This window comes from Coffea arabica, chromosome 5e (assembly GCF_036785885.1).
Source record: "Coffea arabica cultivar ET-39 chromosome 5e, Coffea Arabica ET-39 HiFi, whole genome shotgun sequence".
In the NCBI taxonomy this organism is placed as follows: Eukaryota; Viridiplantae; Streptophyta; class Magnoliopsida; order Gentianales; family Rubiaceae; genus Coffea; species Coffea arabica.
In genome coordinates, this window is record NC_092318.1 from 52,884,748 (window position 1) to 52,898,459 (window position 13,712).

Sequence of the window (13,712 nt, forward strand, 5' to 3'; positions counted from 1 at the left end):
GTTAATCACCTTTTTTTATCTCACGTGTAAAAAGGACTTGGTCTGCTGCACAGGCATGGTTGATCAGGTTGAGGCATAATTGTCGGCATAGTAGTTGCAGGGAAGAGATGATTCATCGCCACTGTAACAAACGATTTACACTACTGTAAAAGGGCAAATACACATTCAGCCTCCCAGTTAACTAGAGAGCTCAGAAAATTCATGTCATTGTCCATGTAATTGTAAGGGTCAAAATTTTGGCGTTAAAACCCCCTTGGAAATAATTGAAAAAGACGATCTTTGAGGAGCAAAAATCACAAAATGACCACCCATCATCACTCGATGGTAAAGCATATAGTAGTATCACGTAGTCATGTTGGAGGTTGCCATGTCCCTGGTCTGAACGATTCACCTGTTCCCGTAGGCTCGGAAGAACTGAAACAACAGTTTGTGGGGTCAAAACATTTTGAGTATAGAAGATGATGATTATGCTATTTCACATGAAATCAGTAAAATAGATCATCCCTAGTTTCAAATAATAACACGTCACTAATATGGACTTTTTTGTTCACAACTTTTGAGTTGCCCGCTCTTAAAAGTCCACTGATGTCGAGTAGACAAAATCTTGGCAATAGCACAATGGCAGGCATACACGAAATGAAATGGAGGAGTAGAAACACACTAACTGAATGAACCAGGAAACTTACTCTTCTTGTTTTTGTCTAACTTCATATGGTGGTTGCTTCTCTGAATCAGTTGCTTTGGAGGCCCTGTGACCACAAAGGCATGCCAAAAGGGAAATTTCAGGATCAGATGTACATCCGTGCAACGCTAATTGACAACGAACAAATAAAGAACAAGGATAGACTTGTTGCGGGTTTAATTTCAATTCACTTGGACCACATCATTAACAGGTGCATATACAATCGACTGACCTCCCTGATGCATCAAGTGCTTCCCCACGTCCATCACCTTCAAGAATAAAATAACACAGGGAAAAAGTAAGAGACATGGCATATTCTCATGAAAAGAAAAGGAGATATTAGCAGACGAGTAAGGTCGGAGGATGGAAGCAATCATGCTCAATAAATAGACAAATGCAGAACCAGATTACAGAATTGTTCATTCTCTGCATCCTCTCTTCTCTCAAGACAGTGGTTCTTTAGTAAGTATATGAAGAAACGTGTATATCTAACTCTCGCAGTTTCCAAATTTTATATAGAGGGCACAGGGTTATGCAAGGAGTAAAAGGACTGTAGGCATAGAAGCTAACTAATACTGGAAAAGATGCAAGATGGAAGTGATAGCAGACAGCAGAGTTTAGACACTGGGAAGTAGTTCCAGAAAGTTTATCTTCCTACAGCTGGCTTAAAATGTCTGTCAAGCAAAGCTTTTGTCCATTTATTGGATGGAAAGTTCAACTTAAGAAACGAAAGTTCAGGGACTTAATTTCAAAATCCAAAGAAGAAGGCTTAGGATGGCACGTATCTTGAACTCCAAAGCCGACTAGTGAATTTTGCATTCTGCCCAATATATTAATAGTTTAAACTTTGCATTATCCATGCAGAATTATCCCCTCAGCTGTGGGCTAATTTATTGGTCATTACAAGTATAAGAAAGCAAGTTCATAACAGCGCCTAATGTTATAAAAAGGACAACCAATTTAACAATTAAAATGGTAAAACAATAATTGGCTACCTTCTGAAGTAACTGGGAGCTGCCGGATAAAACTCTTCAAGTCTGGCCCTACAACTTTACCTATACCAATGATAGCCTTCTGTGAGTTTAGTACAATAACACCATGTGAAAGTATACAAGAAAATGCGTGGCTTACCAGTCTTAGCAGCTTCTTGACTAAGACCTTTGGCCCCCCTTTCCTCCTCTTCTTTCTTGAGAACTTAGTGCAGTAAAATATTTGTTAAGCACTTGCTTTGGTGAAAAACTATATCACAACAACTTCAATTTTTTGAAATCTAATTAAGAAGATTAAGCTCATCATAAAAACCTGGAGATGCTGATTTTTTGAATCTAGGAACAATAGTTCAAAATTACAACACATTTTATATTCTTTTATGGACAAATGCAAGCTTATTATTCCATGAAAACCCTGCAGCACTGACCATTTAGCGTTCTGCCATAACTTACTCAGATATGAAAAGAATCACCTCACATTAGACTGTTCCGGGAAACATGAAAATATATAGCATGAGCTATTACTCATGGTTGATTGAGAAGCTCTTTTCTCAGATTTTATCACATGCCAAAGTTTCAGATACAAGGTTATGGGAAGTCAAATTCAGAAAAGATAAGCACTGATGGAAGTTGAAAGAGATTACACAAATTATACTTACGAGCAACATTGAGTCTAACACGTTCCCGTCTAGCCTCAAGCTCAGCCATTTCCTGACAACCAGATTAATAATCAACTAAATGTTTCTGTTCTCTTCCAACTTCTAAGTACATGATGTATGGAGAACTTCTAGAATATCCCCTGAAGATAAAAACAAAGACAGCGGTATATTGTCCACATAGAACATAAAAAATTTCTAATAGAAGAAGTCACTTTCCTACCCTATTCACCTATTGACAATCGAAAGGATGGGAACAGCACTTTCAGAAGAGAAGTGACCTTCAGTTTGCTTAGCATCATATGAAACAAAAGACAGACAAGGTTGCTTAATTTACCTCAGGCGTAGGAGTTATCTTTCGCTGTCCATTCAGCCAACATATCCATTCGACTACAATGGTTTAAGCATAAAATGACTGATTATGAGAACAAAATGTGGAGAAGCAAGGTGCTTGTGATCATAAAATTGAACAACTTCACCAACTTAAAGTAGGAAAATCAAGGATTCAGGTTTATAAGTGGGTATGGAAAAGCAGAAGCATTTTCCCTCAATAAAGAATTCCTCAAATTTAGCATATCATTGTAGATAATTAACACATTAAACAACAAGTTCCATTCACCCCGATAATTTTAAAATGAATCCAAGAAAATAAGCCACACAATAAAGGAAAAGTAACAAGAACAATGCTCTGTCCGAAGAGATATACCTGGAACTGAAGTTGGTTCCTGCTCTCCTTTGAATACCACCCATCGTTTCTCTTTCACTGATCCAGTCACATACGTAGGACATAAGGCCAAGCACATTTACAATTTCAATTTGCAAAAAAGCTGAAGAAACGGCATTGCAGCTACATAATATTAACAGAGAGCCAACAGACTTCCTCAAGCTAGTAGTTTATCTCATTAAACTATCTACACGTTCCGCCAGATCATGCAGTACAATAATCTGATGATAGCAGTTTCCAATAACTAAATGAGTGTGGAAAAAGAACTACTAGCACCATGATATTAAGCTTCACTAAAACTCAAAGTTCCCATCTTTGTAGGCCTTACCTGCCAGGACATCTTTTGGCCTAAAATGGCGACTAAAATAATTGGACAAACACCCGACGAAAATCAAACTTTTCTGCGTCCTATATCACACCTTGACCAGTTTCATTTCATCTATACTTTAGTTCAGCTTTTAAATCAAAAGTTCTTCAAGCAGCATTTCAATAAATAAAAAAAATAAAGGAATCAGCAAGAATGTGTGCAAATTCCTCCCAAAGTTCCCAATTCATACATCGAAATTCACAAAGTTCCAAACTTATTAATACATGTCCAAATACCATATGCTTTATGCCCATTCATTTACTAAAATTATATATATTGCCAAACTAGCACAAAGTGCGAGAGAGGAAAAAAAAAAGGAAGAAGAAAGGACCCACTTACTGACACCATCAATTTCTTCCATTCGAGTAAAGTATCGATTCCCAGCTTTGTCCATTCCCGCCATAGTCCGATTTCTGAATAATCCCACAATTCTTGCCCAGAATCTCGACATCCTTTTTCTTTTTCGATATTAATCAGCAGTAATCAGGAAATAAATGGTTCTTCAACAGCTTCTTCTGCTTCTTCTGCTTCTTCTGGACTCTCAACCATAAGCTTCTGTTTTCCTTCCTGAAACCTCAAGAAAGGAGTTCGAACCCAGGTGACTTCAAGTCTTGAATATTGTGTACCACATAAGACAGTGTTTGGAAACAACCTGAAACGTTAACTTCTGCGTTAACTATTGTAATCAGCACTTTTCATGCTGCTCCATTCCTTATTCCTATGGATCAAAATCACTTGATTCAACGTAAACAAATCACCCGAAGTATGTTCTCTTGCTCTTCGAACTCCATAATTACAAAATAATCAAGAACAGATGTCCATTGGTCCCAGTATTGGGTAGAGTCTGGAGTTGGGTTTGTCATTCTCAAGTATCGCTGGTATCTGCCAAACAGTTCCATAGCTGGAATCCCACATCGGAGTAACAGAACAGTCTGGACTTCTTCAAATCCTCAGAGAATGACCAATCTGCCCGCCGAGCCTTGTAGCGCGGGCTTGTAACCCAAGCGGGGGGCATGAGAGTGATGGAACATTGGTCCGACTCAGAGGGTAGGGTTGAGAGCGCTATTTACTAGTCTGCCCACTCCAAGCGGAGAGCTGGGCCGCGTAATCTTGGCGAAGGCTGATGTTTCACGGTCCCTAAAGAGGTGGACACTGCGCGAGGCTGGCTTAACAGAGCAGCGAAAACCACCCGCTCCTTGCAGTGGAGGGACTACAGGCTGGTGCGCTCCTGGCCCATCATTGCCCAATGGGCGGCCCTAATTGGACCATCACTCTTTTAATCCATCCAATTTTTCCTTTTAAATCTTTTTTCTAGATAAAGGGAGGGGGAAATTTATGCAGCAATTTTTCCTTTTAAAATATGTCTTCCAGATAAAGGGAGAGAGGGGATTTAAGTGGCAGCAAAAAAGAAAAGAAATCTAAATCTAGATCCTCTTATTGAAAAAAGGGCAAAAGAATGACGCCTTTCAACTGTTTGTTTCAATCTTTCATCCAGATGAAGAGAGGGGTAGGATTTATGCCACAGGAAAAAAATAAATTTGAATTTAGGTCCTCTAAATTCTAAGGGCAGCTAATTTTCTAATTATTGAAAAAATTGAAAAATGTCTTTCAACTGCTTGTTTAAAATGTCTTTCAATTACTTTTTTTTTTCTGCAACGATAACATTAACATTCCTATAAGTTAATCATTTTCATAGTCTTTTAACTACTAGTTTCAATCCATTTTTCATTTTACAGGTGTTTGGTGTTTGAATTGAGTAACTATCTAGAAATTTGTTCTTCTTTTGGTGATATGATTGTGCATACAAAATAGAAAGTGTGATCTAAAACCATATCTAGAAAATAGTAACAAAACATTTTTTAAAAGTAATCAATTATCCAAACATAGGAGATGAATTTCTAGAGAAAGCTTTCCCAGCAAATGTTGCACACGGGACTCAAACGATGCAAATATTAGTCAATTGTTAAAATTTTGGACATTTGGACAAACATTAGGCCCATGATTGAAAAGTTTAGGCCCAATTTGTGCTTAGTCCAATTTCAATCCTCTGTCACAGTCTCACTACATCTTCCACGGTTTCACCTGAACTGTTAAAAGAAGATCTAAAACCAATTTGATAGCCGCTGGCCGGAATTTCATCTCCGGCGGGCGTTCAACTATTTCATTATTTGGATCTTCTTTTACCATTCTCTCTCCCAAGCAAAACAGTTCAAAATCCAACTTCAAATTCCAAATATCTCCAAAATCCCCAAAAGCTCGATCTTTCTAATCTTAAACCCTCTATTTCTTTTGCTGCATCTTCTTGTATGAAACCTGTAACGTGCAAACTATGATGTCTTGCTCCAACATATCAACAACGGTCTCCTTAAAACCTTCAATTTGTGACCCCTCTTCAATTTCTTCCCCATCTCAGCTCAACCCCCATCGCATATTAAATTATCAAACAATTACAGATACAAAAAGGTTTGATTTTTATCATATTTCGAGAGCGCCCCTTATTCAAAATGGCCTCCGTGAGCTCAGGGAGCGGATGGAAACAGTAAAAAACACCCAAAAAGTGACAGAAGCAATGATGCTAGTTGCAGCTGCAAAAGTGCGGAGAGCCCAAGAAGCAGTAATCAATAGCAGACCATTTGCAGAGGCCCTTGTTGAAGTCTTGTACGATATCAATGAGCAGCTTCAGTTGGATGATATAGATGTTCCTTTAACAAATATTAGGCCAGTCAAGAAAGTTGCTCTCGTTGTGATGACTGGAGATAGAGGTCTTTGTGGGGGTTTCAATAATGTTATGCTGAAAAAGGCTGAGGCCCGGATTAAGGAGTTGAGGAATCTTGGATTGGATTATTATTTGATTAGTGTTGGAAAAAAGGGCAATGCTTACTTTCATAGAAGGGATGGTTTGTTTGTGGGTAGATTTGTCGAGAGCGGGGGATTTCCTACTTCTAAAGAAGCTCAAGTGATTGCTGATGACGTTTTTTCTCTGTTTGTTAGTGAGGAAGTTGATAAAGTTGAGCTACTGTATACCAAATTTGTGTCATTGATAAAGTCTGATCCAGTAATTCATACTTTGCTTCCACTGTCTGCTAAAGGAGAGCTTTATGATGTAAATGGCAAACGTGTTGGTGTAGGCAAAGATGAGTTTTTCCGATTGACAACAAAAGAAGGGAGATTGACTGTGGAGAGGGATCGCCCAATTCGAAAAAAGAGGGAATTTTTGCCTAATTTGGAGTTTGAGCAAGACCCTGCTCAGATTCTTGATGCATTGATGCCACTTTATTTAAATAGTCAGATTCTGAGGGCATTGCAGGAGTCATTTGCTAGTGAGCTAGCTGCAAGGATGAATGCAATGAGCAATGCCACTCAGAATGCGGTGGAGTTGAAGAAGAACCTTTCCATTACTTATAACAGGGAAAGGCAAGCTAAGATCACAGGGGAGATCTTGGAAATTGTTGCTGGAGCAGAGGCACTTATTTAGTTTGTTTCGGTTTTGGCTATGCAATCTTTAATTCATTGTATGATCTCTTCTATGATTCTATCCCAAGCCTCTCAATTCCAAAACTTTTGAATCCGTTCAATATGCTTATTTCACTACTTTATTAGGCGGGGATGAGATGGACCGCTTTCTAACAGCAATCAATCAAATAAGGACCATGGTTTTTAATGTGGTATCGGCGGGGTAGGACGGAGGGTTGCCAAATTAAATCCATTTTTAGATGTAATTTGCAGTGTAAAAGGAGCAGAACTCCAAATCCATTTCCTTATTGGAAGAAGAAGTCCTAAAGGAGCAGAACTCTGCTCCAAATCCATTTCCTTATTGGAAGAAGCCCTAAAGGGAGCAGGACTTGGTCGTGGTCATGGACCCTATATAAAGGACAGGACCTACATCGTTTTCACTACATCGTTTTCACTACAACACAGAGAGAGAAACACTAGTCTAGAATTGAACATGGCGGAGGTAATAAAAAGCAGACCAATCCACCGTTGTCCACCCCCTCCGAGTCTATACCCCTGGCTTGTTTTCTTTCATGGCAAAAATATGGAAAACCAAACCTTTTATTGCCTGTCTCAGCCCAGTACCAAATACGTTAGATCAATTCTTGAGTTGCAGAACAAAAGATTTTGGCTGTCATCCCACGGCTGGTTAGTTTTGTCAGAAAAAACTCAGTTTCATCTTTGGAATCCAAAATCTTTGGAATCAATTTATCTCTCTCCTTTGGACCTGCAACCTAGACAACATGTCGAAGGTATCCTATTAACATCGTCTCCTGCAAATCCCGGAAGCTTTCTCTTGTTATTTTTGGCTAATCCTCAGAGCATTGCGTTCTGTTACATCAAAGACCAAAGGTGGACTATAAGAAGCTGCAGCAAAGAAGAGATCAATATTATAAGCGGGACCGACGATGGTTGGCGTCATTTTTGTTTGCCAATTGTCTGCAATGGTAGAATATATGCTACTGCCTGTTGCAGACGTCGTCTGGCAGAGATTGAGATTTTCAAACAAAGGCTTGTTATAAGATCTCTTCACTGTCAGCTACCTCTTTTTCAATCCGTATGCGATCACGTAAAAATGTACTTGGTGGAATCCGATGGGGATCTCTTTGCGATAAATTTTGAGATACACTCCAGGGAAGCAATGAATATTGATGTTTTCAATTTGGATTTCCCAACTAGGAAATGGAACAGAGTGGGCAGTTGCCCAGATAGAGCTTTTTTCTTGAGCAATGATGAAGCAATCTCATGCCGAATTATGATAACTGATATAGAACGAATGGGAAATCGAGTTTACTTCACACGTTACCAAGGGACTTCCCTATACTCCTACCACATTGAAGACAAAACTATCTCAATGTCTTCACCTTGTCCAGATTTGTCGACATCCTGGAGCACACCAATTTGGGTGTTGCCTGACCCTGAGGGGACCGAGTACCATCATCATCCAGGCGGAGATCAAAAAGAGAATGGAAAAAAGGATATACAAGTCGGAGCAAATGGACATTGTGAAACTCAGGAGAAACTTGAGGAAGCAAATAGAACAAATTTGAACGGGAGGATCAGAAAATGGATCAGATAATGGACGAGGAAGAGGAAGGAAGCTCAGACAATGGATGAGGAAGGAATAGGAGTGCGAGTTGAATCACACTTGGAGAGAAGGAAATGGGTGTTGTGCGGATAGCCTGGCAGATAATGGACGAGGAAGAGGAAGGAAGCTCAGACAATGGATGAGGAAGGAATAGGAGTGCGAGTTGAATCACACTTGGAGAGAAGGAAATGGGTGTTGTGCGGATAGCCTGGCAGATAATGGACGAGGAAGAGGAAGGAAGCTCAGACAATGGATGAGGAAGGAATAGGAGTGCGAGTTGAATCACACTTGGAGAGAAGGAAATGGGTGTTGTGCGGATAGCCTGGCAGGCCACCTGATGTTGTTAAGAAGTGCTTAAATGATTATGCAAGGGAAGTTTGAATGATCTTGGTGGTGAATGATGATGCAAGGGAAGTTTGAATGATCTTGGTGGTGATTTAAGTATTGGCCAAACTCAAATCACAAGTCATCAAGTGATAACCGTGCATGGCTGTAGCTCTTTTTAAAATTCAAAAAATTTCGACATTAACTTTTAAGTTCTTCATTTTCTCTTTTAAATAGAGTCTCTCTCTAGCGAGACCCAAAAAAAGAGTTTTACTTCCATAAAATTATTTTTCAGTGATTAACTAGAATCTTGTCAACTATAAATGTTAACTAAGTTTAATATGTACTTCAATCCCCAAGGCGTAAGATTATTGTATGTTGCAGTGTAACAACTCCAAACACTAACGAACTGCAGCCAAAGCCCAAAGGCAAAAATAACCCAAGTAAATCGTACTAAAACTGTACATTAGCATTGTGACAAGTAATAATGCAAATTCAAATATTCAATCTTCTTTGGCCATTTCAACATCTAAATTGAAAGAAAAATGTCAACTCTTCTAGACACTTATAAGTCTTTTATGAGAACTTTCGGTCATGGAGAACATGTTGCCCCAGTCTCGTTGTCTCATGTGGAGCATTGCTGGGGTTTGGAACTGCTATAGTATGCATGGTGAACGCAGTGTAACAGAATGTTTCATTTCGAGGGGTCCAAAAGAGACAGATAAATTGGACTTAAAACAGAAGACATCTGCAAGTTTTTGGATTCCATATTAGCTTCAAAGAATTTGGAATTTTGGATGACTGACCAGTATGAAGGTCCAGTAACTGATTTTGCTTTGGCATACGCAAATTGCGCAGAGTTGGAGGACAACTTGCCTTCTTATTAGTAATTAAATTAGCTGGCGGACAAACATCAGAACAAGCCTGCATATAAAAAATTGACTGAATTAGAGGGACAGAATCGCCCTAACCTGTGGGACCTCGTACCGCCGTACTACTTAGTTGATGGCGGCTGCTAGTGATTCCAGACGAGATTTGGTATGTGACAGCCCACCTCCCCTAAGGCGAACCAAAGGGTTCGACGGACCACCTACCCAACTCTCGCCAGAATTACTAAAAAGGATATACACAAACTAAAACGTTCCGAAATATATTAGCGCGCTTAAACGATTCAACAACCACGAAACGGAAACGAAAATCAAAACCGAAGGATGAATAGTGACTGCCACGTCGCAAATCCGGCCGGATTTGCGACGTGGCAGTCACTATTCATCCTTCGGTTTTGATTTTCGTTTCCGTTTCGTGGTTGTTGAATCGTTTAAGCGTGCTAATATATTTCAGAACGTTTTAGTTTGTGTATACCCGTCTTAGTAGTCCTGGCGAAAGTTAAGTAGGCGGTCCGCCGAATCCTTTGGTTCGGCTTAGAGGAGGTGGGGCTGTCACATGGTATTACGAGCAAATGAATCTACTGAAGAAACATGAATATGTCCTCCTCTATCACCAAAGATACTCTTCTTCAAATTTGAAGAAAAGGGAGAGGTCGAAATAGTTTAAATTGGAATTTTGTCATGCTGGAATGTCCAAAGCTGAAGGCAGCCGCATTCATTGAATGGCGGCCATGCCTCTTATACGTCAATGTAGAAGCCAGTTAGCCAACAGCTAATTTCGGGGGACTCATTTTCAACGAGCAAGACAAAGAAACATGCTGCATTATTATTTTATAAAGCAAAACCTTTGCTGGAAGAATTAACTATTTTACAAGATTTAATGCAAAAAGAGAAGTTATCGTCCTGAAAAGATTTTTCTTGTTGCTCTAGAAATTTTCTTATGTCACGTTGAGTATCATGTTTATCAGATGTTCTTTTTTATCATTTTAAGCTAAGATGATTTGCCCACCAAATTTGACCTCTTGCTGGAGTTAAAATTTACGTACCTGTGGCTGTGGGTCTGGGAGTGGGGGTTATTGTTGTTTGTGGAATACACTGATTGGAAGGAGAATAGACAGACAAATATTACTACTTATAGCAGAGTCATGAGAACATATGGCATCATGATTCTTTTCCTATTATTATGCAGATAGTGAAAAGAAACAAGTTGGATCCAAAGATATGCTTAGATTTGGATCGGATATCCATTTCACTGAGTCAATTGATGTCAAGGGCTTAACCTGATTAGTCGAAAATGGTCTGGACCCATCTTTATAATCAGTGGGATACTGGATGGAAACCTCCCTCCCCCTTCGCGAGGGGACCCTTTACTGTAAAAAAACCATAGATCACTTGAAAGAAATGCTTGAAGGAAATTCCACGGCAAGTAACCAAAGCAACCAGTCGTTCAGAGCAAAACAGCAGGCGGATGATGAAATCAAGGTTTGAATATACATATGATAATATTAGATTGTGGAAAAACTACATGTGCATTGCACTCAGCAGCACCATTACCATTACAGGTGGTAGTTGTCTTTCAGAAAGTATCCGGATTTTAGTCTTACAAAGTTCAAATGAAGTCCAAATCAGAGAAACAACCGGGAAAGGTTTTTGATGCTTGACTACATAATTTTCTATACCTTTATGACGACATTAACCACCTTCTTCAGGAGATTATAAATCAATAAAATAATTATGGGTCTCCCTACTATTATTGGCAGAGTCACCTCCTCATTTCTAATTGAATCTATTTATCATAGTGTTGTGCATTCTCCCCCGAGTCCGGAGCCACTAACTATTACAGAATCAGAAAGTTAATCCTCATCTTGTGTGAACTTCCACTTCATACTCTTCCAATCTTCTATCCTTCAAACTTTTTGAGACATATTGTCTTCTTTTTTGGCTGGGAGATTGGAGGCTCTTGTCTTGATATAGGATATTTTTAAGCATACAAAGGGGGTCCTGTAGTCTTTGTTAGGTAGATACAAAGTGAAACGCATATAATACTTGCAGATGTTATTCTGACCTTTCACTATCAAGATTCAAGAGTGAGTCATTTAAAAAACAAGGGAAACGCATGCACACACGTTATTTAGAGAATTTCTAGGATTGGCCGACTTCTGCCATCTCTCTTGGTGGCTATCTACTTTCAGCAGACTTCCCAGCTTCATTTGATGTTCATAAACTGTAGGTGAGAAACTGATTCTCTAAGCAGAAGTAATGCTTTAAGCTTCTAAATCTGCTAGCCGGTCCCTTATGTTGCTCTCCCTTTCTTTCTCAGAGATACACACACGCATCACACATCACAATCTCGCTCACGCAGCATTTCTCACCCGATAGATTGTTGAAATCACTGTCTCAGATTTAGAGCTGCAATTCCTGAATCATGACTTCTTAACTCAGCGAACTGTGGATTCTCTCTGTAAAAGACTTTTGATTGCACGGGATTTGCCTAGTAAAAAGATAATTCCACTCTCTTAAAACTTTGGATGCTTTCTGAGATTGTTGGTTCTGAGGTGGGAAAAGCAACAGTGAGAGATCCTCTCTTTTCTACTTGGAATAGCATGTATGCACCTGTCTTTTTTGGTTAATGGATTTAGCCAGTTGACTTAATTGGATTTTGTGTTTTCAGGGGGATGTCATCAGCTGAAGGCAAGTATAGCTTGTACAGGCAAGGCAGCTCTGGTTGGTCAACCTTGAGGAATGAAGAATTTCAAGAAGAAGATGTCTGGGGTATTCTCGGGCGAAGTAAAGAATTGAAGAAGTCCAACTCTGATTCCTACAGAGAATCGTCCTCTATGGTTTCGAGGCGCCGGCCGACTGCATCGAGAATGATTCCAAAAGCCACCAGTAGTAATTCTGGGACCGAACCCAAAATTATTCAACAGTCAGCCCCTGTTAACATCCCTGATTGGTCCAAGATTTATGGAAGCAGCTCCAAAAAACCATCCAATACTGTTTCACGGCTTGATGATGATGATGATCACGGCAATAGCGATGGCGTGATGTATAACAGTTGGGACAGTGATGAAGAAGAGGAAGATGATGGCAGTGTGGTTCCACCCCATGAATGGATCGCCAGAAAGCTTGCAAGGAGTCAAATAACCTCATTTTCTGTGTGCGAAGGTGTTGGAAGAACACTCAAAGGTAGAGATCTGAGCAATGTCAGAAATGCTGTGTTAACCAAAACAGGATTTCTTGAGTAACTATTTGTGATGGACATGATTAACATTGTCATGATGGTGATTCTGTTTCATCAATATGATTGGTAATGTAATACTGCTAGTAAATATGGGTCCCTGTGAAATCATGCTGCTATTATCTTATCGCAATTCAATTGTACAGGTTTGTCTGCCTGCTTCAGGATTTCTGATTAGACAATTTGCCTTATTTGGTATAAATAGACAATGTGCTTCCTGTATTTAATACCAGTGTATTTTCCTGTTAGGTTAGTGCTGCTGTGGGTAAGAGATTAACTGCTTGCCCTTCAAATTAAAAGTGAACTAATAAAATAAGTACGTGATGTTGATAATTTTTCATTTCTGTTTTTCTATTTCTTCTTTTGGTTACCAATGGGGTTAACTGCATGGAGATCAATCAAAACTTGTTCTTCGACAAAAAAAAAAAGGGTTCCAATATCCACTACCACTGGCGCTTTATTCGATGTTTAAACTACTTTATGATTCTTGCCTCTCCTTAATGCAAAATAGTTTGTTTATTGCTAGTCTGAATTTTGCAAGTTTACCTCTCTTTTTTTTTTTCTTTTTCCTGATCAATAAATTTCACCTAAAGCACGTATACGACTTTCATACAACGACAATAATAGATACAACCAGACAAGGAGTACAAAAAGTATTGCTAGTACCTTTGTCCAACGGTACCTTTACTCGTGTTCATAAAGAAAATACCCAAATTTAGAAGAGGACAACGAAAATGACATTATCGAAGAGTAAAAACAAGGTGG

General features: G+C 39.2%; 4 protein-coding genes across 9 annotated transcripts; 3 read left to right on the forward strand and 1 right to left on the reverse strand.

Annotated features, from left to right (window-relative positions):
* Positions 1-115: 115 nt before the first annotated feature.
* Positions 116-4,633, reverse strand: LOC113743535 (uncharacterized). 2 transcript variants are annotated; one of them, XM_072049312.1, is made up of 10 exons: positions 4,177-4,633; positions 3,758-4,070; positions 3,034-3,090; positions 2,665-2,717; positions 2,331-2,382; positions 1,814-1,876; positions 1,678-1,737; positions 915-951; positions 687-749; positions 116-414 (listed from the first exon to the last, which is right to left on the reverse strand). In XM_072049312.1, exons 2-10 carry the CDS (start codon positions 3,867-3,869, stop codon positions 351-353), a joined length of 561 nt encoding a protein of 186 aa, XP_071905413.1. In that variant the 5' UTR covers positions 3,870-4,070; positions 4,177-4,633; the 3' UTR covers positions 116-350. The 2 variants fall into 2 exon arrangements, with proteins under 2 accessions (XP_071905413.1, XP_027127384.1); XM_027271583.2 differs by having other exon boundaries at positions 3,754-4,633.
* An 803-nt stretch (positions 4,634-5,436) lies between these two features.
* LOC113743528 (ATP synthase gamma chain, chloroplastic-like) lies at positions 5,437-6,976 on the forward strand. The gene has a single exon (XM_027271571.2). It carries the CDS (start codon positions 5,748-5,750, stop codon positions 6,891-6,893), a length of 1,146 nt encoding a protein of 381 aa, XP_027127372.1. The 5' UTR covers positions 5,437-5,747; the 3' UTR covers positions 6,894-6,976.
* Positions 6,977-7,454: 478 nt separating this feature from the next.
* Positions 7,455-8,489, forward strand: LOC140007110 (uncharacterized). The gene has a single exon (XM_072049825.1). The coding sequence runs from the start codon at positions 7,455-7,457 to the stop codon at positions 8,487-8,489; it is 1,035 nt and encodes a 344-aa protein (XP_071905926.1).
* Positions 8,490-11,072: 2,583 nt separating this feature from the next.
* On the forward strand, positions 11,073-13,174 carry LOC113743377 (uncharacterized). 5 transcript variants are annotated; one of them, XM_072049315.1, is made up of 3 exons: positions 11,527-11,939; positions 12,030-12,279; positions 12,381-13,174. In XM_072049315.1, exon 3 carries the CDS (start codon positions 12,385-12,387, stop codon positions 12,952-12,954), a length of 570 nt encoding a protein of 189 aa, XP_071905416.1. In that variant the 5' UTR covers positions 11,527-11,939; positions 12,030-12,279; positions 12,381-12,384; the 3' UTR covers positions 12,955-13,174. The 5 variants fall into 5 exon arrangements, with proteins under 5 accessions (XP_071905415.1, XP_071905414.1, XP_071905416.1 ...); XM_072049317.1 differs by having other exon boundaries at positions 12,030-12,264; XM_072049314.1 differs by lacking the exons at positions 11,527-11,939; positions 12,030-12,279 and adding an exon at positions 11,073-11,191.
* The last annotated feature ends 538 nt before the right edge of the window (positions 13,175-13,712 follow it).

What these genes read in the sequence shown, in the direction of transcription:
- LOC140007110 (XM_072049825.1), top strand. Translation starts at nt 7,455, where the DNA reads ATGGAAAACCAAACCTTTTATTGCCTGTCTCAGCCCAGTACCAAATAC.
- LOC113743528 (XM_027271571.2), top strand. Translation starts at nt 5,748, where the DNA reads ATGATGTCTTGCTCCAACATATCAACAACGGTCTCCTTAAAACCTTCA.
- LOC113743535 (XM_072049312.1), bottom strand. Translation starts at nt 3,869, where the DNA reads ATGTCGAGATTCTGGGCAAGAATTGTGGGATTATTCAGAAATCGGACT. An exon ending in GCTCCCAGTTACTTCAGAAG is followed by an intron (nt 952 to 1,677) that starts GTAGCCAATTAT and finishes TTATTCTTGAAG; the next exon opens with GTGATGGACGTGGGGAAGCA. An exon ending in GTTAGACAAAAACAAGAAGA is followed by an intron (nt 415 to 686) that starts GTAAGTTTCCTG and finishes CTGTTGTTTCAG; the next exon opens with TTCTTCCGAGCCTACGGGAA.